Source organism: Sceloporus undulatus, chromosome 2 (assembly GCF_019175285.1).
Source record: "Sceloporus undulatus isolate JIND9_A2432 ecotype Alabama chromosome 2, SceUnd_v1.1, whole genome shotgun sequence".
Taxonomy (NCBI): domain Eukaryota; kingdom Metazoa; phylum Chordata; class Lepidosauria; order Squamata; family Phrynosomatidae; genus Sceloporus; species Sceloporus undulatus.
In genome coordinates this window covers 160,126,517-160,153,367 of record NC_056523.1, presented here as the reverse complement: position 1 = coordinate 160,153,367, position 26,851 = coordinate 160,126,517, and the positions used below count along the sequence as shown (strand labels likewise).

At 41.2% G+C, this 26,851-nt stretch overlaps 2 protein-coding genes across 4 annotated transcripts in view; one reads left to right on the top strand and one right to left on the bottom strand.

Moving 5' to 3' along the window:
- MCRS1 (microspherule protein 1) overlaps positions 1-26,851 on the top strand; it is a 554,896-nt gene that overhangs the window by 386,063 nt on the left and 141,982 nt on the right. The gene's annotated exons all lie outside the window — the stretch shown is intronic.
- Positions 57-15,796, bottom strand: RDH5 (retinol dehydrogenase 5). 2 transcript variants are annotated; one of them, XM_042448668.1, is made up of 5 exons: positions 15,597-15,786; positions 9,908-10,241; positions 6,956-7,214; positions 3,741-3,904; positions 57-3,104 (listed from the first exon to the last, which is right to left on the bottom strand). In XM_042448668.1, the coding sequence occupies exons 2-5, from the start codon at positions 10,218-10,220 to the stop codon at positions 2,881-2,883; spliced, it is 960 nt and encodes a 319-aa protein (XP_042304602.1). In that variant the 5' UTR covers positions 10,221-10,241; positions 15,597-15,786; the 3' UTR covers positions 57-2,880. The 2 variants fall into 2 exon arrangements, with proteins under 2 accessions (XP_042304602.1, XP_042304603.1); XM_042448669.1 differs by lacking the exon at positions 57-3,104 and adding an exon at positions 3,121-3,492 and having other exon boundaries at positions 15,597-15,796.

Sequence of the window (26,851 nt, the reverse complement as noted above, 5' to 3'; positions counted from 1 at the left end):
CTACGTCATCCAGTTCTGGGTACGCTTACCCTGGTCTTGGCTCATTCATCTGTCTCAGCCTTTTCTTGTGTAAGCTGAGCAGAGGAGGCAAGCTGATGGTACTGAATCTTGCTCTGGAAATGTAGGAAGTGGCTTAAAGTCTTGTGCTATGACAAGGATGGGGATTGTGTGTCCCTTCCAATGTTGTTGTTGTCTACTGTCATGCTTCATTGAGGTTAGATTGAAGTCTTAACATCTGGAGGGCAATATGCCCCTCACCATAAACGAAGGGATCGGTAGGAACTGAGAGTTCTTCTTGTGTTAAACTAATGCATGTGTATTTCTGATGCTTATTTTACTTCTTGATTGGAAACAACACTTACCCTAGATTTGTAATATTCCTTTATTCTGTCCTGCTTTCAGTTCTTATCTAGGCTTTAGTCCATGGTAATTGTTAGTGGAATACCTTTGTAAGGGGTTTGTAAGAGAAATATGTATTTCATTTACATGACATTACAGTTGGTCCTTTGTATCTACGAATTCAACCATCCACAGCTTGAAAATATTTTTAAAAATAATTCCAAAAGCAAACCTTGATTTTGCCATTTTATATAAGGGACACCATTTTACTATGCCATTGTATTTAATTGATGAGCATCCATAGATATTAATACCCACAGGGGGTCCTGGAACCAAACCCCAGCAAATATCAAGGGCCCACTGTATAACAAAGGATAGGCTCAAAGGTTGGCATTGTCGCCTTAAAAATGTTGGACTACAACTCCCAGCCATAACAGCACAGTGAAAGATGATAAGAGTTATAGTACAGCAACATCTAGAGGCTCACATGTTATCCACCCCTGCTCTATCAATATATGGGAGTAGACTTCCTGTTAATTTGTACAGCAGTTGCAGTTTTCCTGACCTCTTCTGTAAATATCATCTTAGTTATGCCACTGTATTGCCTTCCTTACCTTTAATCTGGTGTTCAAAATTGAACTGGGTTTTGCTCTACTGAATAACAATGAGGAAGTTGTGTGTAGCAGAAATCATACTGTGGTGAGGTCACAGGAAAGGCAGATCTAACACAGTAAGCTTTTCTTGCTGACTAGCTTTGCTCTTCCACCCCTACCCCCCTTTTTGACCTATGTAATAAAACCAACACTGGAAGCAGGCTGTTTCCAGCACACTCATGTGACTAATAGCAATGCCTTCTTTTCATGTGAGCTGGTGCTAAACACAATACTATATTTATGTTGGGGTTGTTGAATGCTTTTTAAGCCTCAGACATTCTCCCTTAGTTGGGTTTATGAATGAGTCCACACATCCCTCCATGGGTCCTAGCCAGCATGGTTGTTGGTCAAGCTATGATGGAAACTATAGTTCAGTAGCAGCTGGATGGCCTCTTGTCTACCACTAGGAATAAAGAAAGTGCAGATATTTTTCTCCCCTCATTCTTTGTTTGGCAGATCCTCCTTGCTTCAGTGATTTTTGGTTGTGGTATCTTTATACTGCTGCTGGCCCACTACTACATATGTGAAACCTGCCTTCCTAATCTTGGATATCTGTAGGGCAGGTTCTGATTACTGAGGGAGACAGATGAACAGGCCCTGAGCTACTCATATCCAACTAGGCTAAAGCTATATTTTCATTGTGTGGTTATTTAACTCTGTTTATCTGTCTTCTTTCAGAGTAGAGAAGCCCTGATCATCTTTCGCCTTCTCTGTAAAATATCCTAGTTCTCAAATTGTAGCATGGGGAATCCCTGAGGTCCTTTGGAAGTGTACAGGAACTTCCTTAATAAGGTGATAAATAAGAACAAAAAAGATTCTTTGAAACATCTTTCTGTTCACCACACTCTTGCTATTTCCCTGCAGTGTCCAAATATGTGAAAGGTGCTCTGTGTATTTGTAAACCTCCTCGCATTCCAAACTAAGAAAAGGGTAGGATATTAATAATTTCCATGGACTGCTGAGGGAACCTGGCAGCGGTCCTACATAACTGGAGTGTGCTCTAGAATCTGCTGTAAGTTTGTCCCTCTATGATCCCTGTTCCACATTACCATGTCAGGTCTTCCCTTTAACAAAAGTTGACTTGGAAAGCTTCATAAGCAGTTGCCCTAAACAGTCAGCTGCTGCAACGCCCTTGCTCACCATTCCACAACTCATGTAGTTTTATACTTCTGTCCTGCTACTGGATATCCAGTTCTTCTCTCCTGACCCTGTAGATGTTTGGATGGATCCTATGTCCATTTTTTTCCTTCACAATCTATAAATCCCATGTCTATCACTTACTGTTCCCTTCTAAAGGATCAGAAGCCATTCTTAGAAATAATAATCTTGATTTCCTTTTTGTAATACATCACTTTAGGAAGTACCCTCAGGATTCTACTTTTCCCACCACTAGAATCCTAAGACTAACCAATCAGTGTTGTAAGAGAAGCACATTTTGAATGATAGAATTATGAACCTAGAAATTCATTTGGAGAACTGGAACTGAACACAACTTGCTGTTTTGTCACACACAAATCCACTTATGATTACCCTAAGCTCTCTATTTCAGCAGATAATGTGAGGAGTGGGATGAATTTTTGGCCATTTTCTTGCTACATTGTTAAACAATTTAGAAGTTAGAAATACAAATCTATAGCAAATCACTCAAGACTTATTTTCTGCCCACCCCAGTCTATATTATGTGTATTACGGAGAGTTTCAGTAACCTAACCCCCAATGACCTGTGGAAGATGAGGTGGGTGGAGAACACCTTTTGCTCACTGGTTAAATACTTTTATTTCTTCATAACTTTTTTTTTTTTGTTTTTTTTTTTTTTTTGGAAATGTGATCTTTTTTGTCGGTTGGGCCATGGGTTTGGTACTGGGTGTAGGAGAAGACGCTTTGGAGTCTAGCGGACCCTGTGTGCTGGTTTTGGTAAAACAGTAGCCAGAACAATGTCCACCAAGAAGGCAGGTAGGTAAGTGGCTGGCAGCCATACAAACTTGGCATCCCATCCAGCACTGTAGCGGGAGCGAGGGTGCTTTGCCTGCAGGGCATGCTCCATACAGTTGGTCACTTTGCTGAGATCTGGATCACAGATAATGTTCATGATGAACTTCTGGACCTTCAGGTCTATGGAAAAGGCGGAGATATCATTTAAATGTTCATTGAAATTGGCTTCTTTTGTACTACCTGCTATATTTCCTCTGCTCCCCCATCCCCTCAGTACTTTATACAGATTGAGTCTCCCTAATCTGAAATGCTTGGGACCAGAAGAGTTGTATTTCAGATTTTTTTCTGAATTTTGGAGTATTTGCTCATACATACATAATGAGAGATACTGGCTCCTCAGCCTATGGAAGATTTGCTGGATCTTACAGTATACATTCAAGACCCCTTCTCATAGTGAGAGCTGTGAATGCTGGGCAGTTACGCCAAAGAAAAGGAGGGTTCTTTAAATTCCCAATAGACATCAGTGGGGGGTGCTATGGAAACAGTGCTGCTCTAACAGTACCTGAAACTGGAAAGGCAAATAAAAGCTAGTTGGTGAAAAATGTAAATGCTGATTTTTTAAAAAGCTGAAACAGTTGAAATTTGCTACAAGGAGAAAAACTACTTTTGTTTGCATTAAATTGCTGGAAGTTTTTTCTGTTCTGTGCCTTTTTATAGAGGTACAGGCTGGTAAAAGCGGATAGCTCCGTTTACAGGAGCCAGACCTAATTCTTTCCTATCCGTTCAGGCAGTAGTTGTGGCTGCATTAGCACTCACAGTTTGGAAAGAAGTCTTCCCCATAGCTCTGGCGGGTCTCAGGGCTCATTCGATCCCAGAGTTGGCGCAAGGAGGCCTCTATTGATTCGAGGTTGGTCACAGCAGTCTTGAAAAAACCTGGTTCCACAATGGAGACCTTTACACCAAAATGGTACATGTCCCTCCTGAAAGAGAAGGAGTTCCATATGCACATTTGCAGCATTTACAGCCACATTCCATCAATACAGTATGTAGGAATCTTTTTCAGAATCTTTTGAACACAAGAATTGCACAGCTGCTGATTTGTTACATAAGTGTAGCCTTCAGTTTGTAGTCATGTTAATATTTAAATGCTAAACTGCGACACACATAACTACAGCCTGCATCCAGTGATCTCTATATGTGTTTTGGGTAGGGAGGGGTAGATTCCAAGTTAGCTTTCACTGTCTGGGACCTAAGCATAACACGCATAAAGGCAGAATGGAACTTTTTTTGTCCTCATGTTTCAGAGGCAGGAAATTGACAGTCATTGCTTATTGTGCAGTTAAAAAAAATGTGTCTGAAAAAAGAGTTGGCAAGACTATAGGCAGTTAACACAAAAAGGGAAACTTGCCACCCAAGCAGCTTCCTGTTGTTGTTCAAGTATGCACAGAGATAAAAGGTTAAGGGCTTAAACTACACACATAACTTTTGCCATTTAAACACTTCTTGTTTTTAGATCATCATGGGAAACAATAAACCAAAATTCTTTCTGTCCACCCCCTTCTTTTTATATTGTTACTCAAGAGTAATTTGGAACCTTAGAAAATAAATGGTTGAAGAATGGTCCATTCTGGTATACCTTTATCTTACTCATTGCATCTGATCTTGGTGAGTTAATGCAATTTAGACAGAAGTTGAAAATGTCTCTTGAATTCATCTACATCAAAATATGTTTTTTTTAAATGCTGTATCATATTCAGATTTTTCTGACCACATACTAGGCACAATCAAGTCTATGTTGATGGCTATTACGTGATCTAGTAAACCAGTGTGGTATAGCAGTCTGAGTGTTGGACTAGGACTCTGGAGAGCAGGGTTCAAATCCCCACTTGGCTATGTAATCCCACTGGTTGACCATGGGCAAGTCACACTCTCTCAGCTTCATGATGGCAATGGCAAAATTCTGCTGAAGAAACTTGCCAAGAAAACCCCATGATAGGTTCGCCTTAGGGTTGCCATGTCGGAAACAGGCACACAACACATTATGTGATCTCAGTCATAGTGTTGTGTTAGGTTTTGGTATGGTGACACCAAACCAATCAATGTGCAATCAATACAAAAGTCATCTTGCTTGTTCATCTTGCATGTGGCACCATGCTGAGATACATCAAGGGTGGCAAAATACTGACATGATGCGTAGAATACAGCTGAGGAGAAGTGGTTTGTCACAGTATTTGCTTATTTGGCTTAACTATTTAAGAAGCAGGGGTGTAGTTACAAGAGAGGAACAAAATGAGGGCCATTACCACCCAAATAAAAATTCTGGGAACTTTTCAAATTTCTTGCACTGCAGGGAGCTGTGTGTGTCTATGTGCCTTCAGCTCACCTGATGACTAATGGTGACCCCATGAACTTCATAGGGTTTTTTAAGGCAAGGAATACCCAAGAGATTGTTTTGCCATTTTCTTCCTCAAATATAGCCTACAGCACCTGGTATTTGTTGGTGGTCTCCCATCCAAATACTAACCAGGACTGACCTAGCCTAGCTTTCAAGATCAAATGGGATCTGGTGCCTTTATTTAGTTAGACACCAATTATTCAAACCTTATAGTTCCTGTGTTTGCACTGTAACAGTGCTTGCCCCTCTGGATACCTAAACTGGATTTCTAAATACTGACCTGAAGTTTTAAGTTACCATAATGCCAGAAAGTTCGGGATTGAAGGAAAATTTCATTGGGAGGTTGGAATTATTATTTGGGTGGACAATGTCGTTGTCCCCCTTTCCCTCACCATAGCTACATCATTGTTCAGACACTTGTAGAATTGCATTTCTGTCAGGGGCCAGCACCATCAAGGCTCTTATAATTTCCCCCCACCTTGCTAAAAAAATTTCTAGAAGTAGAGGGCTGTGGGTGTCCAGCTGGGCTTGGGGGACTGCAAAAATGACTATGGGGGCTACATATGGCTTATTTTCGCAACTCCAATGTATGTGGGCATGTTGCACTTTACCTGAGAGGAAGCTACACTGAAATCAGGACTTACCTCTCAGGAAACACAAATAGGATTCCACTTGAAACTTTTTTCCAGCACTCACAAGCTGAGATGAGGAAGAATGTTTGTTTTTATGCTTCCATTTTTAAAAATGTAAGTTCTCTTAGGTCCCTTGGGAGAAAGGCATCTTAGATATTAAACAAGCAAACATGAAAGTTGCCATAAGCTGGAAAGGACTTGAAAGCACACAACAAAACAAACAAACAAAGTGTGCCGTGAGGGCTAAATCAATGAATCCTGAGCAAAATAAAATGATACTAGCAGCACCATGGATTTGGGAACTCCAACTTTTTACGATAAATTGCAAGATAAGAATTGTAAAGAGTTAGTGTGATTTGCTATGGAGGAATATTATTTGACTTTTTAGAGGAAAATGAATATATGTGATCAAATGAAGGCTGAAGTAAGGTGGGAAAAATAATTAAAATGGACAGAGGTCCCTTGTAAAAATTCTAGTTGCTCACTCTGCCCCTCCATTCCTGAATTGTTCTGTCTTTGTGTATATATATTGAATCTAATGCTACAGTGCTATGAACATTTACCTGAGGGTAAGTTTCATTCAGTTCAACAGAACTTACTTTTGAGTATACATGTGAAAGACTGCACAGCTAGAGACCTTTTTTCTTTTCTTTTTGAGAAGTCGGAAGGCGAAAACTTAATGTTTTGCCACCAGCAGGAGGAGCAGCTGAGATAGACTGTTACTTTACCTTTGAGTGATGTGCAAAGAACAAGGAAGAATAAAAGCAGGAGGGGACATATGAAAGAAGAGGGGCTGGCTATGGGAATAAAGGAAATGCATTGTGTTTGCCAAGAGTAGAAGAAATGATGAACCAGAGGACTAGTGAAGACCAGGAAGGGGGGGGGGGGACAAACATAGGAAATGAGAAAAGAGAAGACAACAAGATATGGCTGGAGGAACAAATTAATGGCTGGGGTGGGAAAGCTGGCAGAATGCTACAGAATGATCAAAAGTAAAGCCTTACCTGAGGCTGTCTGAGAAGGCTTCAACGGTGTATTTGGAAACACAGTAGCCACCACCGTTAGCTGAGAGGCGACCTAAGACACTGGAGGTATTGACCACGCGGCCACGAGCGTGCTTGAGCAAAGGCAGGAAAGCCAAAGATACCTCAATCACTCCGAACGTGTTGACTGCCATGACCTTACGGTAGTCCTCCACATTCATCCATTCGGTAGGGCCAATGGGGTTGGCCACGCCTGCGTTGTTAACAAGACCAAATAACCCTGGAAGGATGGAAATGGATTGTTGGTGGGGTGGGGAGAGAAAGAAGGGAGAAAGCACCTCGCTTTCCTCATCCCAAACTTTTGACCACTCCTTTCTCAGTGGAAGGGTTTGTTTGGATGTAAGGAGCCACATGGCTCTCCCACCCCACCCCACCCCACCCCTTGCCTATCAATTGGGGTTATAAAGCATGGAGTTAATGGTGAGTTAAGAGATGGATGAGGAGTTTAAATTCCTGCACTGCACGCTGGCATTACTCCAATTCTGTGAGAGAACTGTGCAGGGAAAATGATGTCACATGTAGCTGTTGTATGTTGAATCAAGACCATTGGTCCATCAAATTTCATGGTACAGACATCCTGGTAGCCTCCATCTGTTTCTGGACTGTGGCTCTATCCACACTGCAGAAATATTTATTTATTTAATTTCTACGTCACCTTTCTCCCAGAAAATGATCCAAGGCAGCTCACAAATAAAAACTCTTTAAAAACCTATTACAATAAAACAGTTATAACATCACATAAAAACAGTATGAAGTTACAAATATTAAAATCACGATAAGCCACGATACTCACCCCATATAAAAAAACCACCCCATGATTACACATTAAACGTCTGCCTGAATAAAACCATTTTTGCTTGCCGATAGAAGGCAAGCAGGGGAGGCTAACCTCGCTTCCCATGGAAGGGCATATCAAGGTGTGGGAGCAGCCACCCTCTGCATGATGCAGTTTGGGACTGCTTTTACTGACATGGCTCCATCTTCTGGAATCCTGGGATTTGTGGTTTGTTGCAGCACCAATGCTCTCTGAGAGGGAAAGGTAAATATTTTTCAAAACTATAGTATTTAGCCATGGCAGTTATAGTGGTGTCAAACTTCATTATTTCTGCAGTGCGGATTAGCCTTATGGGAATTGTAGCCCAGAGTATGTGGGAGGTTTTAGATTGCCTACCTCTGCTCTGCTCCAAGCAAAAGGGTATGCCTATGCAACAGAGGCAACCAATACATTCTAATCAGAGCTGGGGGACCTGGATTCAAGGCAATGGAAGAGTCAGAGGCCATTCACACTAGGAAATAACCCAGTGTGGAAACAGAGCTATTTCCATTGATTTGCTATGATCAAAACTCTCAGTGGCATTGATTTGCCACGATCAAATCTCTCCATGGCATTTTATTACTGTTCTCACTCGGGAATGTGGTAAAAGAGAGATTGTGAGTGCATGGAGAGATTTGTTCCTGCCAGTCGCAGTGACAGGAACAGATGAGGAGGAGGAAAAGAGGAAGAGGAAGGCAGATCCAGGGCAGGTGCGGGGGGGGGGGGGGGCAGATGAGGAGGAGGAAGAGATCAAGAGGAGGAAGACAGACCCAGGGCAGGTGTGGGGGGCAGATGAGGAGGAAGAGGGCAAGAGGAGGAAAGCAGACCTAGGGCAGGTGCAGGAGGCAGAGGAAGAGCAGGGACAACAGGTGCTGCAGCAAGGGCAGGAGGAAGAGGAGATAGGAGGAAGAGAAAGAGCAGTAGCGGGGGAGAGGAGGAAGACGAGTGGAGGTGATGGGATGCTCTGAATGGGATTGACTTGTAAGTTCTCATTGGCGGCTCCCACAAAAAACCCGGTTCTTTTGCAAATAACCTCTGAAATTCCTGTCTGCCTTCCTCCTCCCCTTAACCCGGGTTAAGGGGGGGTTGGAAAACCTGACACAAGTATGAATGACTCCAATTTAAACAGGTTTGCAAACCAGGTTAAAATGTAGTGTGGATGGGCCCATAGTTTCAGTTCCCCACCTGTAAAAGGATATAGTGATGCCACACACTGTAGTTATAATAAAAGGTGGGAAGCATTCTGAAGATTGAAAGTAGTATAAAAATAATAAACCCTGGCTGGAACTTTGAGCCAAAGCTCAGTAAGAGAACACATGTAGAAGTTCCCCCTTCCCCAGTTCAATCCTTTAGAATATGTTAGTGCATGTACCGTTAGAACATGTGCAGACTTCTCTCTGAAACTCTGAAGAACTGTCACCAGTTACTGTGGTCTGTTCTCAGATAGAGACACCAATTGTCTGAGTCAATCGAAATCAACAGCTAGACAGCAGTTACACTAGCAACTGTGTTGTTGTTGTTTTCATTGAATTCCTTGGGCACACAGGTGAGCAGAAGGTTCAACTGTTATTCTTTGATCTTTATGCATTATTCCCAGTCAGTGGTGTGGTTTCTGGATTGTCAGTATTAGTATTCTGCATCAAAGCAATGCAAATTTTGCATTAAAAAAGTTGGATTTTTTGTTATGGGTCCTCAAGTTGGCTTCAACTGACAGAGACCCTGTAAATGACACATCTGCAGGAAAGACTGTTATTAACACCCCTGCTCAGATTTTGCAAAACTGGGTTCACAGCTTCCGTGACTGAGCCAATACATTTATAATGTGGTCTTCCTCTTCTCCCGTTGCCCTCAGATTTATTGAGCATTGTTTTTTCCCACTGAATCATGTCATTTCATGATATGTCCAAATTATGTAAATTAATATGTTTATACTGTACAATTTGTTGCATATACTTATTTTACATCAGCTAATGGAAATTTAGAACACTGGACTTAGACCAGGGGGACCCATGTTCAAATCTCCATTACAGTGATTTTATTTACATACAGCCTTAATTCCAACCTGTTTCCCCCCTAATCCCTGCTGGAGTGAGACTCACCTTTTTCACCCACTTCACCCTTCACCCACTCTACTGCTTTGCGGATGCTCTCAGAGTTGGTGACATCGAGGAGGGTGGTGCGGAGGCTTGGTGAACTGGAACGCTGTAGATTATCCGCCCCTTTCTGAGTCAGACAACCGGCTAACACTTGGAAGCCCTTCTTGTCAAGCCTCTTGGCCAACATGTTCCCAAACCCTGTGTCACAGCCTGTGATGAAAACATACTTATCCTTGAAGGTACGCAACATTCGCCGGTCTCGGAAGAACCAGACCACAGTCCAAAGAACACTGATGAGCAGCACATAGCACCACATTGTAGAGTTGTCCCTGAATGCCTGCAGGAAGAGGGAAGATTGGCAAGGTAGGTCAAGAACTAAGGTATGCCTGGATTTCAATTATAACTCCAATTTGTTATCTTCTCAAAGTCAGGAATGGGACCTGTCTATCCTAATCACATAATAAAAGGCATGTTCAAATTACTGGGTTTTTAGATCTAGAACAAAGACCTTTAGAGTATCCCTTGTCTGCTGGTGTAACTTGGACCTGATACTTTTAACTGGTCTGGTTAAATGTTGTAGAAATAACAGTGCAGTTGTGTGTTCCCCAACCTTGCAGCACTTGCTAATGGATAAAGAAGAAATTTCAGTGGTTCCTAAATTTTGGTCACTCAAGTATTTTGAACTTCAATTTGCAAAAGCTCCAGCCAGCTCAACCAACAATCAGGAATTCTGGGAGTTGATATCCAAAACATCTGGAGGGTCAAGGTTTGGGAACCTTTGGTCTAATGATCTATGTTAGCAATATTACCACTAAAAATAACTGCTAAGTTTAATTAATGCAAAAGCTGTGTGCTTGCAAAAATAGCTTGGGTTTCACCTCACTTTCCATAGTTGAGAACCATAACAGAATGTGCTGGTACTTCGACTCCTTAGCCCAGACCCAAAAAGAGCTGCTGGGCAGAAGTCAAGTAATGTTCTACCACAACACATAATACAATCTTTATAATCCTATCTTGCATTCTATTTATCATAAAATGTCAAAATGTCTCATTGAGGTTTGAAATTACTGCATGAAGTGAAACAGAAGCAAAAATGTGGGTGGGTTAGATCCTTGAGAAATTCAATAGATGCAAAGGGATCTTGTAGCACCTTTGAGCACAATAAGTTGTAACATAAGCTTTCATAGACTTGGTCTATTTCCTCACACCAAGTCTACGAAAGCTTACCGGTATGCGACAATTTATTTTGCTCAGTTAGTCTCAAAAGTGCTCCAAGTTCTCTTTGTATAATGGTATTCCAGACTTACATGGCTATGTCTCTGAATTCTATTCCAGCAGATGTTAAGTTCAGTCTTCACCCCAAGCCTAAATCAACCCACCATCTCATGTGGCACTCATTTGACACGTGCCAGCTGAGTGTTATAGGACTGTAGTGGCTTAAATCCAGTTCAGTACCTAGGAAATGGATGCTGAGCTTTCTATCACATGTTCGCTGTTGAGACTCTCTGGGTTAAGTATTAGAGGATTAGCCCCATGAGCCAGAATTCCAGGATCAGGCAAAGTTTCATAACCCAGTTTTGTAACTGGCCTCATCCCAAACAAGGATAGGATATATGGGGCCTGCTTTATATATGGTCCAGCATATAAACATTGGGAGAAGAGAAGGAACAATGTACATTAAAAAAAAAAAGAAAAAAAGAATTGAAATTGACATATCCAGTCTGCTTAGACAAGAGATAGAGACTTGGGATGGTTTTCCATCCTGAAATGTAGCCTGAATTGAGTCACAAATACACAGCTAACCTTCAGATTAGCAGGTTTGTTAAAATTCTAAAGCCCATAATCATGGTTGTTTTTCATATACAGTATTAATTTAAATGTATGCACATTCACACATGCACTATTATTTTATTTATTTATTTCCAGGATTTATATCCTACCTTTCTCCCACAGTGGGATTCAAGGCAGGTTTATTAGCAGAGGCATAGCACTTAACATACTGTAGCCTGACCCCTATTCACCAAGTTGCCAATCTATGTACAATTTAGCACTCTGTCTGGTATGGAAATTATTATATCACACACTTCCCCAAATATTAGATAACTATACCTAAGGATAACTGCCAAATAGAGAAACAGAGCTGTACCTTTTCTTGGTTGATACAATAAGCTGTATATTCAAGGCAAATAAAATCCCAAGCTCTAAATTCCAATGCTTCCAGCACTAGCTGCCTCGCCATCTCTTGTTCCTTCATCAGATATAATTTTCTTCTACCTTTATCAGTTAGTTATAGGACTGTTGTAAATTCTTTAAAAGCTCTTCATATAAATTCCTTCCTTTCTTTTATTCAAAGGGTGTAAATCGAGCATACATGAAGTGGAAGGTGGTTTAATGAAGTGACAGAATCCTAAATGGTCAATAGTGATAGCTAGTACATTTTTATACTGCTTATCAATGCACTTAAGCACTCCCTATGTGGTTTACAATGTGTAAGCTAATTGCCCCCAACAAGTTGGGTACTCAGTCAAGTGGACTGTAGTACTGGAGGCATATGATCACATTTTGAAAGTACATCAATGTTTTAAAAATAAACTTCATCAAGGAAAGAGCTAGCTTAAGAACCATTTCTTCTGATTAGCTAGTTGTTTGCTAGGAAGGATATACATATAGATCAAGAGTGAGAATCATGTTGGATTGCAACTCTCAGCAGTCTTAGCCAGCATAGCCAGTGGTGGGGAATGATCAGGGTGACCAGACATACTTCTTTCCCACCTTCTGTCCAGGAAGGATTCCAAAATGGCATCCATTTTGAGCATGAATAAGAACCACACTGAGTAGCACCATATTTGCTGTTCCTCTTCAAGAAATTCATCCACTTGCAGCCTGTTCTCACTGCAAATAGGGGGACAGGATGGATCCTTGCAAAATTCTTTTTTCCTATGAGCAGCAGCAAAGACTTGCCCCTAGACTCTCCGGGGAGTGTTTGTTTCTCAGAGCAAAAATGGACAGCAAGCAAACCCATGTTAGGCAGTGGACTGCTTAAGGAAACAATGCAAATGTTGAAAAGGTTTTTACCCCTTAATTTCAGCACAATGGACAAATGAAAGGAATAATTTAAATGTAGATTCAGTCAAGGCTTTGTTGCTAGTAAAGTACTGTACAATTTTAAGCATTGGTCTTGTTCAGAGTTCTATAAGTATTTTGCAAGCCTACCGGGCCTTTTTAACAAATATAAGTTCAGAAAACTACGGTTGAGTACATGGTAAAATGCAGTATAAGTAATATAGCTGTAAATAAATTTTATGAAATGGATTTGTATTTATATTAGTGTTTTTAGCTTTTATTTTGTAATGTCATACATTTTCTTGACTGCCCTACATTTTTCAATGTCTTGTCCTCCTTTGCAGTTATGACATCTGGCCACCCTGAGAATGGTGGGAGTTGCAGTCCAACAACATCTAAAAGGCAGCAGTATTCTGATCCCATTACAGATGTATTCATAGTTTGAATTCCATTTATAGTTTATAACTTTCACTCTGCCACCATGGGATTTTATCACCACACTGCTGTTGCATGTGTATTATCTGGTCAAATACAGCTTGAGTATTCCTTATCTGAAATACACCATAATCCAAAATTGACCATGTAGGTGGCTGAGATAGTGATACCTGTGCTTTCTGATGGTTCATTGTTTGGCTGCACAAAAGTATTTAAAATATTGTATATAAAATTACTTACAGGTTATCTGTATAAAGTGTATATGAAACAAAAATAAAGTTACTGTTTAGACTTGGGTTCCATTTCCAAGATCTCATTATGTATATGCAAATATTAAAAAAACAAACAAACCCTGAAATCCAAAACACTTCTGGTCTCAATTATTTTGGATAAAGGCTACCTAACCTGTACAGTATTATAATTTTTTATTCCTCTCAGGATAACATTTTAAATAATTTTTGGTAGTGATCTATCTACATACATCTATACAGGGGATTTCTCCATATATTTAAGTGGTGGTCTAACACAATTCTAAAGAAAAAAAATGGAAGTATCAAAGTAGACTCTGGGAAACAAATTCTTATTCTGTCATAAATCTGTTAGCTTTTAAAATGTCAGAGGACTCTGTTGCTTTTCCTGTAAAAGATTATGAGGCTTTTGCATAAACCTTATCTGTAGTTATCATCTGGGCTCATGCCCCATTGATGTCCTTTGTGCAAATATTGGGGGTTTGATAGAAGCTGATTATATTCATTTAATTTGAAGGAAACAGTCTCTTAATCACAGAGTTATATGGTATGGGATATCACTTAATTTAGGGTGCAGGGGCATGTAAATTCTAGGTCGCTATTTACTTTTCTGATAGACCTCTATTTTGACATTTAACACAAATAAGGAACTGGTCACTAGTAAGCAATATTGTGATCATTACCCTCTCTGGTATTTCTCAAAGAGAATACACAGCTATTGGCCTGAAATCTGACTCAGTAGTGTAGTCATTATAATTTGACAAACAAAATGGTGTGAATCAAGAGGTGTGGGGAGGTGAGATTAGATTAAGTTAAATTAAAAATGCACACAGTGTCATCACTAGTATTGGCATCACCCGGTATGATAACTCATGGTGTCACACACACACACCCCATTGACCTCCTCTCATATCATATACCCTACAGAATCCTTACTAATGTTTTTTGTACTAATGCAACTCATAAATTGTAATTCCCATATATCACTGAATGTAACGGCAGTAGTAGGCACATAAACAACTAGTGAAATTAAAATTATACTTTTAAATTACAATCCCATGTGCACAGCCTAAATGTATTCACGCAAACATAGTTTCCTGTAATTAAAGTTAAAATTTGGTCAGATGTGATGTTTTTAAAGAAAATTTAAAAATAATTAAAAAATTAAAAATACATTATTTTAAAAAACCTAGGGCCTCTCCTTTCTCCTCCCATTGAGCCTCACCCCACTCACACCATCTCTTTAACATTTTAAAGGTACACAGGTGAACCCGACAGCCCATTTCTGCCAAAAGGTTGATGTTTGGAGAGCAGTAGTGTCACCCACCCCCCTTAGTCAACTGATGTGGACCCTCTAGTGATGCTCCTGCCCTTCGTAGAACTGGACACATCTTCAGTATTTCAAATGTCAAGTGTTTTAAAAAAACAACCCACCAAACCTATAACCAAACTGTACACCTTTCTTCCACAGTATGAATGTTGGAATCCTGGAATCCACATCCCTACTTCTGTCCCTATTGTAAATACAATATGTTGATTCCTCTAAGTAAATCCAAAGCAAAAACAACTTTTTCAAGTGTTACAAGCACCAACCCTGACAATTGTTTCCCCATCATCCCCCAAGAAAAACTAGCTGTCCATTGTGCCACCCACAGGGTAGCAACCCTGCAGAGAAAATAATATGTTGTAGTGGTTTGAGTGCTGGACTCTGACTCTAGAGACTTGGGTTCAAATCCCCATTCAGCCATTGAACCTACTGTGACACTCTCAGCTTCAGAGGAAGGCAAAGGCAACCTCCCCTCTGAACAAATTGTGCCAAGAAAACCCATGACAGGGTTGCCTTAGGCTTTTTGAAGTAGGAAACGATTTGAAGGAACACAACAAATGGGGTTTTTTTTTGTAATTGTCTGGGACTGGTCATGGTGCATCTCAAATGCCCCTCTTACCTTCTCACTAGGTGAGTGTGCCAACAGCTTCAGCTAAAACTGGAAGCAGAAGAAGCAGCAGCAGCTATGCTCTACCGTGGTTAGGACGCTTTACTGTGCTTGGCTTCAGCTGCGCAAGACAGCAGACAAAAGTTCTGATCTTAGCCAAAGTCCATGAAGGGGGAGAGACCAGAGCCCTCCCCAACCAGCTCCCTGTTGAAGGACACCCAGGGGCAGCGACTGAATTCAGCATTAACTCTTGGTTCAGCTGCAAGGAAAGTTATCCAATCAACTTCCACTCGTCTATACTCCAATTAAATAACTTGGGAACCTGGAAAAATATGGCTTTGTGGAAGCATAAAATACTAAAAGGTTGCACGGTGCTGACCATATGTAGGAAAAGAGACAAAAGGATCAAGTCTCCTTGAACCCTGCCTCCAAATCTAGAAACTGCAGCCAAACCATGTCTTGCGAAGGCAAAGAAAACAAGGAGGGCAAAACTTTAGAAGACAGTATTCTGTAAGGAATCAGAACAGCAGAGAGTTCTACATAAGGAATAAGACTCGAAAAAGGTGGTGCGGAAAAGATGAAAAGCACACGAACCCAGGAATGCAGCTGATGGAAAAATCAAACCGGGTCTCCCTAATCGATAACTAAACAGGCTCTTACCTTTAATTGTGGGCCTACAGGAAGTATTACATTATAAATACTTGCTAAGTCAACAAGGAAATTTTTGAATGTAATAACAGCATTCCGGGGAGTTATCTGGTTTGTAGGTGTATTAATGATATATGTATATAATAAGATCTCAGGCAGACATTTAAGAGATCCTTTTGCGTCAACTGACTCTTTAACATATACCGAAACCTAATAAACATAAACTCACAGCCTGATAAGGAAGAATATAGGTCCACCTAGGTCATCAAGTCAAAATACTGAGACACCAACAGCAACAAGGAAAAGTATGTGCCGTTGTGGGAGGAAGGAATCTTCAGCACCCAAAAGCTATGCTGAAATATGAGTTTCAAAGTACTTTAAGCTCTCCTCCTCACCACCCATTTCCTTGTTAAGCTCAAACTGACATGTACACCTGAAAACCTCAATACCTGTGTACCTGATCTCTGTTGATTCTATAATGTCCCCTTTGCTTATTTTCCAGAATCATCACAAAGTATTGGTTTTCATTCTAATGTATGGGGGTGTCCCCCAAAGAGGGGAAAGCATTCCTGTTTAATTCTAATTTACATTATAACATTCTAAAATGCAGAAACGGATTTAATTGAGTGCAGTTAGAATATAACAGCTGTCCCCTCCAAAGCTGTTGCAAAGGAGGGGGGGGGGAGAGACAGAGTCCACCTAATTTTGTAGTTAATGTGCTTTGAGCTTGTTCCCACTAGGGGAAACCACCGCTTCTGAATCGAATCCAGGAGTGGCGTTCATATTAGGATCCGATTTAAACCTAGAACGGTTCTAGAGCAACCCGGAATCGTCCCCACAGAAATCGAATCCAGAAGCGGGATAAAATTTAAAATCCGTGTTTTCCCATTTAACGCGTGTTAAAAAAACACTAGTCCTACCTAGTGTTTTTCCCTGATTCGAGTTAGAACCGAGTAAGTATTAGATGAGAACGATAGCATTGGAATCGGCTAAAGGAGGGAGGGGAGTGACTGCGATGGGGCTGTCATTGGGGATTGCCCTTTCTGTCCCATCCGTCCGTGGCTGTCGCCATTTTTCTTCCCTCACCCCTTTGTCCCGCTTGGTCTTTCAATAAGAGATAAGGATTATTTTATTTATTATTTCAATGGTTTACAGGCCTTAATCTTTCAGCGCTTAAGCGCCTGAAGTCCGGCTGCTCAAGCGCCTGAATCCAGGACTACAAGCGTCTCCCGGTGGATTGCAACCTCCCTCTGTGTGGGAGAGCCCATTTCTAACGAGGAGAGGCAGGAAGGAAGGCTCCTCTCAAGAGCATTCCACTGCCCGCTGGCTCGATCTCGCCCCAGGCAGGGAAGGGAAGCCTCCTCGCGAGGATGCATTGCTCGCCAGACAGGGAAGGGAAGGCTCCTCGCGAGGAGCATCTGATTCCCCAGGAGGGAAGAGGCTCCTCGAAGGAGGCACTATCGCCAGGCAGGAAGGCCTTGATCAATTGGGGGGGGGGATAGACCTTTCTCCCTCCCTTTCTCAAACGGAATCCTGCCTTCTCCTCCAACCCTGAAAGAGAATCTTTGGGAAGAGTGGTCCCCCCTGCTTTGCCAGAAGCCTCCCGATTGATCTCTGTGCTCTCTGAAGGGATTCGGCCTGGCTGTCTTAGGAGACATGAAGGGGATGCTCCTGGAAACACTAATCCCATAGTTCCCTGAAGAGCTTTGGTTTCCTACAAAATTCGAGGGAAAATGTATATAAGGCTGACAGCTCTTGTACGTTTATCGTTTAAGCCTTTGATTGGTTCATTTAAAAAACCCGCCAAAATACATCATTCACAAACGGTCAATGAAATGGAAAACGCTGACGAAAGTTAAATCGTTCCAAAAATCCGGGTTAACGTTACGTCATTCTGACGTACTATGATTGACAACCCAAATAAGGTATGGAGGAGAAGAGTCGCTTTATTTTAACACCCGATTTCATGCCAGTGAGAACGTTAATAACGCGTGCAAGTAAAAAATTCGATTAAATAAGCAAATGGGAACGATGAAAAAGCGATTTGAAAGCGGGATAACAACTGTATTATTAATCGATTTTATTAAAACGTTTTATTTTAATCGTACAAATCCTAAGTGGAAACAACTCTTTAAGTGGATCGATTTCTTAAGCCTTGTTATAGGGTTTTCTTGCCAAGATTTACTTAGAGGGAATTTGCTTTGCTCCCCTCTGAATATGCCTACAGCACCTGGTATGCCATGGTGGTCTCTTATCAAGTGCTAACCAGCCTGACACTGCTGAGCTTCCAAGGTCTGAGAGGATCTGGTGCCTCAGGTATTGGGCTACACCGGGCTGACTAATAACATCCCTGTATATCATAGCCTCTAGGGCCATAACTCTTGATAAAATGCTATTAGCGGCACTAAAACGTGAAACTGCTTGCATTGCAAGTTCACTTCTGGCCCTTCAGTGAGCCCCCAGCTGGAAGAAAGACAACAATTATACTATCAGAAAAATGAACCTCATAATTAATAAGAATCTTACAAGAGGTTGAAAGTGACACTTGTGTAAATACAGTTTGCCTTTTATTTAATCATTAATTTAGATCGACAAGGAAGTAGTATTTCCCTAGGTCCTCTGAATGAGGACCAAATCAGTAACTCTAGAAAAGTGCCATTTTAACACATGTTGGAACTAACCAGGATCCTTCCAGAGAAGCTTGCCATTCCTATTCCTCCTCTCTTGATCTGGTGCAGTTTTAACGTGTTATACAGATCAGCCTCAGATAATTTATCCATTTCATTGAAGTGATTCACAGTTGTATGTAAAATTTGTTTTAAAATAACAATTCTTAAAAAGTTTTAGGGCAACGGAATTTCCTCTAACCTGGTATTGGAACTGCTATTAGAATAATAGGTATGAATAATTAGGAATTTGCTAACAAAGAGGCAATTAAGTTTATTTTGAAATGCTGACTAAGGCAGGCTTTAAGCACTACATTTCCCCAGTTATTATTAAATAGCCAACACTGAGCAGCCAACAAATGTTACTTTACTAAAGTAGTTCTTTACCCAAGCTTAGTTGTTTACATATATTTTTGTAAAACTGCTGGTTCCTGATCCTTCAGAGTTTAGATCAAAAATCAGTTGAGTAATCATAAACAATGCATATCATATTTTCATGATCAATACATGAATATGCCAAAATGGCTAAAATATACAGTATTTGTTTATTTGGGTCATAGAGTATCTAATAAAAGCAATAAAGGCCACTGGAAGAGGGGTGGTTTCTTTGCACCAGATTTCCTGTGGACATTGCATAGAGGCTCCTAATATGTCCCCGAATGGAATTTTAAATGTTTCCCTCGGGAACTTCATTGGGTCTATATGTGGAATCAGCTAAAAAAGATGAATACGAAAGAAATGAGGCTATATGGGAGGAAAAAGAGGAAAGCAAGAAATTTTGGTGGGATGGTGAAAACATTCACGGGTAACAAAAATCATGCTACTTGTTCTTCCCTCCAAAACGAAAAACACAAAAAGAAAGGAGTGGAAAAGCAATTCAATCATGGTAGGATTTTCACCTTTATTCTAGTCTACATGGGCACTCTATGTGGGACGGCTTTCAAAACCTAAGTGGATCCAAAATGCTGCACTCAGAATGCCACTGGGACAACTTTCAGGATACATACTCCTGTTAAAAGGCTCACTGGTTTCCAGTTTGTTTCTGGCACATTCAATGTGCGGTCAGGACCATTAAACCCTATACAAACTTAAGTCCATACTATTGAAAGGCCCTATCTCGCCAGATGAACCTGATCTACAGGAGGTTTTTCTCATGCCACCACATACAGGTTCATTTCATAGAACATAGGAGAGAGCCTCTCAGGCTGATCCCCCCTGTGGAATAATTCCTTCCATGGAACTTGGCAGGTCCTTCATGACTTTCACAGCTTCACCAGCAGCAGACTTAAAAAAAATTAAGCAGACTTCATGTGTAATTTTTAAACCTTTGTATGCCATAACAGGACTTTATATTGTTTTAATGTGGTGGTGTTTGTTTCTAAATGTATTGTGGCTGGAATAGATATCTTTGTGATTCATTCATACCCCTCTGGTAAGATGGTGGCACAAGAATGAATAAAAAATTCTGCAAGGTTTTTAATGACCACATAACAGAAATTTATCCCACTCACCACTTTGAAATTCTTAAAAAGGCAATTCAGTATGTAATTTCAGTATAAATAACTTAAGAGTTTTTAAAAAGCATATTAATGATTACCTTAACGTTCTCAACTTTCCCACCAACTTCTAGCTCAGAGAGGGGAGAAAGCATGCACTCTCCAAGCCCAACCAAATCCCCTCCAACTCTAAATGTATGTTGGGGGGGGGCTGCAGAAAGTATTAGGGACAAGAATGGCCTTAGAAACATCCAGTTCCCTCCTCTGGAATTCTTGTAACTTAAATTCTGCCACAGGACATGCGCCTCATTTAAAGGCAGAATAAACAATATCACCAAATTTAAATATTATAAGCTCACGTGTCTGTCCATCTCAATTTCACATTTAGCTGTACACTCTGTTGTAAGCAGTGCAATGAAAGTAAGAGAGTACTGCACTATGGGATCATGTAAAAGTGCATCCAAAAATGTAAGCTTGCTTTACTTATATTGGACGGTTAATAAAATACTACGTCCGCCTCTTAATGGGGTGTAGCTTCTTCCTGAATTTGACAGATGATCTGCTGGGAGACAAGAAGGATGAGAAATCCCATAATGGGGAGGAGCGGGAAGGTCGTGGAGAGCACGGAAGCTGGAATGCCATGCCAACTCTGACTCCTAATCTTGTGATCTTCAGTGTTGTGGCTATACAGAACCATAAGAAAGGCATTATTGATTCAAGGCTCTCCCTCGGTAACTAGGAAGCAGATGGCAAGTAGAGCTCTGTACATGGAGGAGAGAAACAGGAAATCTGCCAGCTAAAGCTGCTTTAAGGGGGGGACAGCTAAATATTAAGTAACACATTGGCAAAAGGGAGGAGTGGAATGAACAAAGAGCAAGGACTTTCCCTGACAATTTAGAACACCTGTCTTCTGTGCAACAAGGCTGGCAAAAGATGTGGGCGAGAAACTGAAGTTGGGGTGAGGGCTGAACCCTCTTCCCAATCCAGTCACCCCCGTTTAGCAGCTGTACTGCATATTGAATCACAGTAGATTAGAAGAAACCATCGAGAAGGGTTTCCTTTGTTAAGTTTCAAAAGGACTTCAGAGAGGATTTAAGAACTAAGAGGATGAGGAGGCCACTCTGGGAGAGGTAATGGGCGTAGGCCAACCCACACTGAAGTACTCCATCCGCATGGGGTCCTTGTTTGGACATGGGAAATGGGAATGGCATATTTGCTTGTTCTATCTAGAATGGATCGGGCAAGAGAGACAAACAGCACACAGGCTTGCCATTTAGTGACTCACACAACACTTGTAGTGTGTTAAACCACATGTTTTTATTCCATTATTTCTAACTTCCACCAAAAAAACAATACAAACTTGGCAAGAGCCAAGCCCTTCCCCTTTCAGTGCAATGATATATTTTACTTCTCATCCATCCCATTTTGTTTTTGTTTCCCAAAAAAAAGACATTACAACCTTGCTCAGCAGAAGCACACAGCATCCCTTATAGCAGCTGGAGTGGTAGGAGAAGGATCTTGTTCCATGCCCCAAAAACAAGACATGATATTTAGGAAGGGCTGCAAAAACAGCTTCAATTACTCTCATTGGCTATCAGATGAGAATGAGAAGGAATCCAAGCTCTGCAGGTGCCAAGGACTGAGGGCAGCTGTCCATTTCAAGTGGTGGGAAGGCGTGCTGTCCCTTGTAAACATACTCCAGGGCTGTGGCAAGGTCCGCATATCCATCTCAATGCTACGTGCCCAGTTTCCTCACACCAATCTCCTGCTCAGAGAAAAGAAATCATGATCAAATCTCTACTCTTACATTTTTCAATTTTGTGCACCTACATGGTCTTTACTCTCAGACTTGGCTAGGACTGAAGATCTTTAGTTTGCTGCTACTTCTGTGGCATCTGATAACTTGAGTGCATTCTCCAAATGCTCCTCTATTCACTTCAATTTTCATTAAGCCTTTGGTTAACCACGGTACTTGCTCCAATTTAACCTTCATCTCTTACTGTCCTAAACTACTTACATTAGATGGCAGGCTCACAGGGGCGAGACACATCTATCTTCCTCAAGCGCCTCTGTAAAATTCTCTGTACACTGACGTGCACTGCTGAAGAGTAATGACAAACACAGAGGCAGTTTACAAACTACTACGAACTGGGGATTCACCTAATAGTCAAAGGTACATTTCCTGTACTAAGGTACAGGAATGAAAAACAACCTGGTAGAACTCTGCCAGGATCAGACATGACTGCCCTTGTTAGACGGCTACTTAGAGGCGAGTCTTTGTTCAAGAACATCAATCCCATTACCAGAAAACCTGTAAACCTATAAACATTACAACAATATTTGATTGGGCTTTGTTTTGGAGTCCAGATAATACTACACAGATCTATTCCATGATTGGATGGTAAACATTCCAACAAAAATTTAATTTTCTCTCTCTCTGAATAATATCTGGTGTCCAGCAGTGGTGCTCTTCGCTAAACGGTTACTTCAACGTTATCTATCCCTTTGAAGGAACAAGAAAAGTATCAGTGTGACTGGAATAATCTCACCAGGAATCTATTTTTTGATAGTGAATTTCTGCAAAACTGCTCTGAATAGAAATATGCAGGTTATTATTCTTCCTAGATTGCTCAATGTCTACTCACCGGTCCACTTCAATCAGGACTTTCCTTACTCGCTGCCGCCCTCTGATGACTTCATGGTCATTCTGTACTGCGCTTCCAACAGTGGCCTTATTAACTATCTGCTAGTTGCATTTTTGTTGCTGCAAATTTTTAGCCTTTTGCCCGCACCACCCTCACTGCATTGGTCCTCAATGGAGATCAAGCTAAACTAAAACACATTATGACATTATACCAGTTGGATGACAAATTAGCTTTGTGCTGGCCAAATGGCGGTAATAAAGTTATTATTAAAATATAAGTAGCACTTGAGGTACAAAACACCCAGGTACGCCTATGAAGGAAGAACACACTGGGTCTCTTACTGGAAACTGCAGTAGTAACTGACATTAGCAGCTGACATTCAAGAGAGCCAGTGCACATCTGTTCAGGCTGAATCCTGCCAAGGAGACAGCTGGACAGGAAGCCAGTGGTGAACAGATGATGAGCCTATACAAGAATTATAAAAAGGTCAAGGCTCTTACAAAAATCACTACCATCAATTTACCAAGCAGGAACCCTCTTAGGAGAAAGTGAATTTACAATAGTCTTGCAGTCAAATGCTTCCTATTTTGAGGCTCTTCTGTCCTTTCCAAAAAGTCCTCAGGATGGGGTAATGGGACAGAACGGAATGTTTAGAACCCTTTCCTGACATGCAAATAGTCTAGATGCATTTCCCCATTAGCCTCCCCCAATATTTTACTAATAGGTAAGTTTTTAAGGTAAACACTGAAAGTGTTGCAGGACTGCAACTCCCACAATCCTCATTAGTGGCCTGTTTCTATGCCTGATGAGAGTTGTAGTCCACCAAACAACCAAGATTAGCATTTGCTCACCCCCTGATTCAAGGGCTAAGAACCAGGATCACATCCAGTTCTGTCTGGATAAATGTTCATGTACCCAAGCCTTTCTTCTTGTAAACCTGTCCTTCTCCCTTAAAACGAATCTTGCCTTTTAGATCGAGCTGGAGTTGTCTGAAATCTGTGCCTCTTCATTTATGTAGACATCCCACTGCCTTCAAGCCTGATTGAAGTTTTCCACCATACTGACCACTGGCCGTCTGTTTGGCAAACTGAGCAGCTTGGATCTGCAGTGTCTTCACCCATGTCAAGCTTTCGTTGGTTTACATTAGGCTGGTGCCCCCCTAAAGGGAGAAAGGCTCAGCAATTAATGAGACAAGAAGAGGAAGAGAAGGAATTTCATTTATCAAGCCCTCTCCACTCTTCTCCCCACCAAGTGACTTCCCAGCTCAGAGCAAGCAAAACCCGGGGGGCAGAGGCAGGCGCTGGGAGTCTGTAGCTGGGTAAGTTCCCCAACGGTAGTAGATTTAATAATGGTAAGCAACATCTGGCAATCATTATGAAGCACTGGGAACATCGTGATCCAATCAGGACTTAGGCAAAGGCAGGTGAAAGTTGGGCATAATATCGCCAAGGGAGATGAAGGAATCACCCACACAAGGGTGGACCTGGGGAAAGGGCTGGTTCATTGCCTTGCAAATATATTAAGAGAAATGGCAGGAGGTACAGTAGGGGAAAGGATGCGATAGGGATAGCAACAGTAAGTCCAAAAATGGTGCTGAACGGTGTCACAGAAAGACAGAACAAATCGGAAGCAATAAAGTTATATGCAGGAGACAATCAAATTCTTCTGACTGAGTAACAGTTAATGCAATTCAAGAACTTTGGCCCTAGTCCTTCAAAACTACATGCCCATCAGACCATATATGAACATTTTGTAGTCCAGTATATACACACATTGAGGGCAGGGATGCCCATTTTTGCTTCACGAACTACCTTCATTTTCAGATACCTGGGTCTTTGCCCTCCATCTCTCTAGTATGTTATCTAAATCAGGAGCTGGCAACCAGTGCCTCCAGATATTTTAAGAGTATGACTCCCATAAAGATAAATTAATAGTTTATGGTCAAGAATTATGGCAATCATAGCCAGAAACATTAAGTGTGCCACTGCTTACTCCTGAGCAGTGCAGGGGCAAGGCGAGCAAACAAACATACTACCTTGCACCAAAAGCATTTTACAATACTGAACTGTGCCACAGGCCCTCGGTGGCAGAAGCGTGTCATCTTTAATAGATCCTCCTGTAAGACATCCAGAGTCACATATACATCCATTTCCTTGATTTAGTTGTATCAGTAATCATCTAGGCGGACTGTTGAAAATCAAGGAAAATAAGCAGTGGCTTGCTATACTCCTCCTCCTGGCCACCGATAACTCTTGAATTAACAGCTTATGGAGCTCTGCTCCTAAGACCTGGAAGAAGAAGCACCATATCATCTAGGACTGGTTTTACAGACGGAGCCTCTTGCCTAGGAGAATTATAAAGAAAAGCAACGACCCTGAGTTGTGCTGCCAGAGGCAGGCAGAAAGCAAACCCCTCTGTAAAAGTTCCAAGGCATGGTGAGAGAGGCTTTTGGACCTGCCACATGATGTCTGCCCTGTATGCCTCCATACATCTTTAAGAGGTATGTGGCAGCTGAAATGCTTTAAAATTCTGACTAGCTGAGTAGATAACTGACTAAACATGGTAATGTGCTTCCCCCCTCTTGTTTTGAGAGATAAAGAATGCCCAAAAAAGGAGAAAGGTTTTGGGACACTTTTAGAGTTTAACACAACTCATTATCAATCATACTGAAATTTGCAAAGTTAGGTGCTAGCCTAGGATTGTCTTCTTACTGTCAGGATGAACTAGGTTCCTCAGATGTGTAATTTGTCTGCATGTGGAATGGATGCTTTAATGAATGCCTTTTGTTGATCTTTGAATGAATTAACATTATATAATATATTCCTAGGACTTGAGTGTTTCAATAGGAATCTAGTATGTTTTCTCCAATTAATGCTTTCACAGCCCTTCATGAAATGTTGCTGCCTGTCAAATGAACTGGGTCAATTAAAACTAACAGTCATTAGTCAATTGGTGTTCTGATCCAGTTCCCCCATACCAACTGGCATTTATCAAGTGTTTCCTGCTTAATCAGAAATAGTGTTGGAAAAAGTCTTAGCTTTCAAGTGAATTATTAAATCTGCTATATTCTCTTCTTTAAAAAGCATTATTAAGTCAAGTGCTCTAGCTAATTATTAAAATATTTTCTTCATGGAAGAGTAAAACAAATGTTTTCTATACACAGAATACAATTTCAAAAAGTAACAAAATGCATACAGTGAACATAGTGAAAAAACTCACTCCAGATCACCACTCCAAACCTCGGGGAGCCTCAAAAATGGAACAAAAGCTCTCATTACACAACCTTCTATATTCATCTTACTTCTATGACAACTGTCTTCACTAAAGTCATTACTTACTGTTCTCCAGAATTAAGCCAGATCCATGAGAAACGGATGGAATAGTTATTGCAAAGTTGACCATAAAGTAGAGACTGGTTTTTTTTGGGGGGGGGAGCATGCCATGGGAGATTTTTTCTCCCATTGCCCTCAGGGGAAGGCTTTCTCCTGCCCACCACCATTATGGGTATATTTGATGAGAATGTGAGAGAAGACTTCATGGTGGGTGCACAGGATCCAGTTTGTCCTCTCTCTCTCTTTCATCTCCTGGCTGGCAAGGACCTGTTTATTAAATAGAATTGTGGTTGTTGTGGTAGTTTTCATGCTATTTTTCCCTGTTAGTTAAATGTTAAGCAGTTAATTCAATGCGGGGTTAAAAACCGGAGAGGGGTGGGTAGGGAAGGGGAGGAAGGAGTGGCTGGGATGGGGGAGTTGACTGGACTCTTCATATCCAAGCCGGGAAGGCCACCGGGAGGCGACAAGATGCGGAGAAAA

Excerpts from the sequence above, each read along its gene's own strand:
- RDH5 (XM_042448668.1), bottom strand. The coding sequence starts at position 10,220 with ATGTGGTGCTATGTGCTGCTCATCAGTGTTCTTTGGACTGTGGTCTGG. Across the intron at positions 7,215-9,907 it reads GGGTGAAGTGGGTGAAAAAG|GGTTATTTGGTCTTGTTAAC; the intron begins GTGAGTCTCACT and ends CCATCCTTCCAG. Across the intron at positions 3,105-3,740 it reads GGAAGACTTCTTTCCAAACT|ACCTGAAGGTCCAGAAGTTC; the intron begins GTGAGTGCTAAT and ends CCTTTTCCATAG.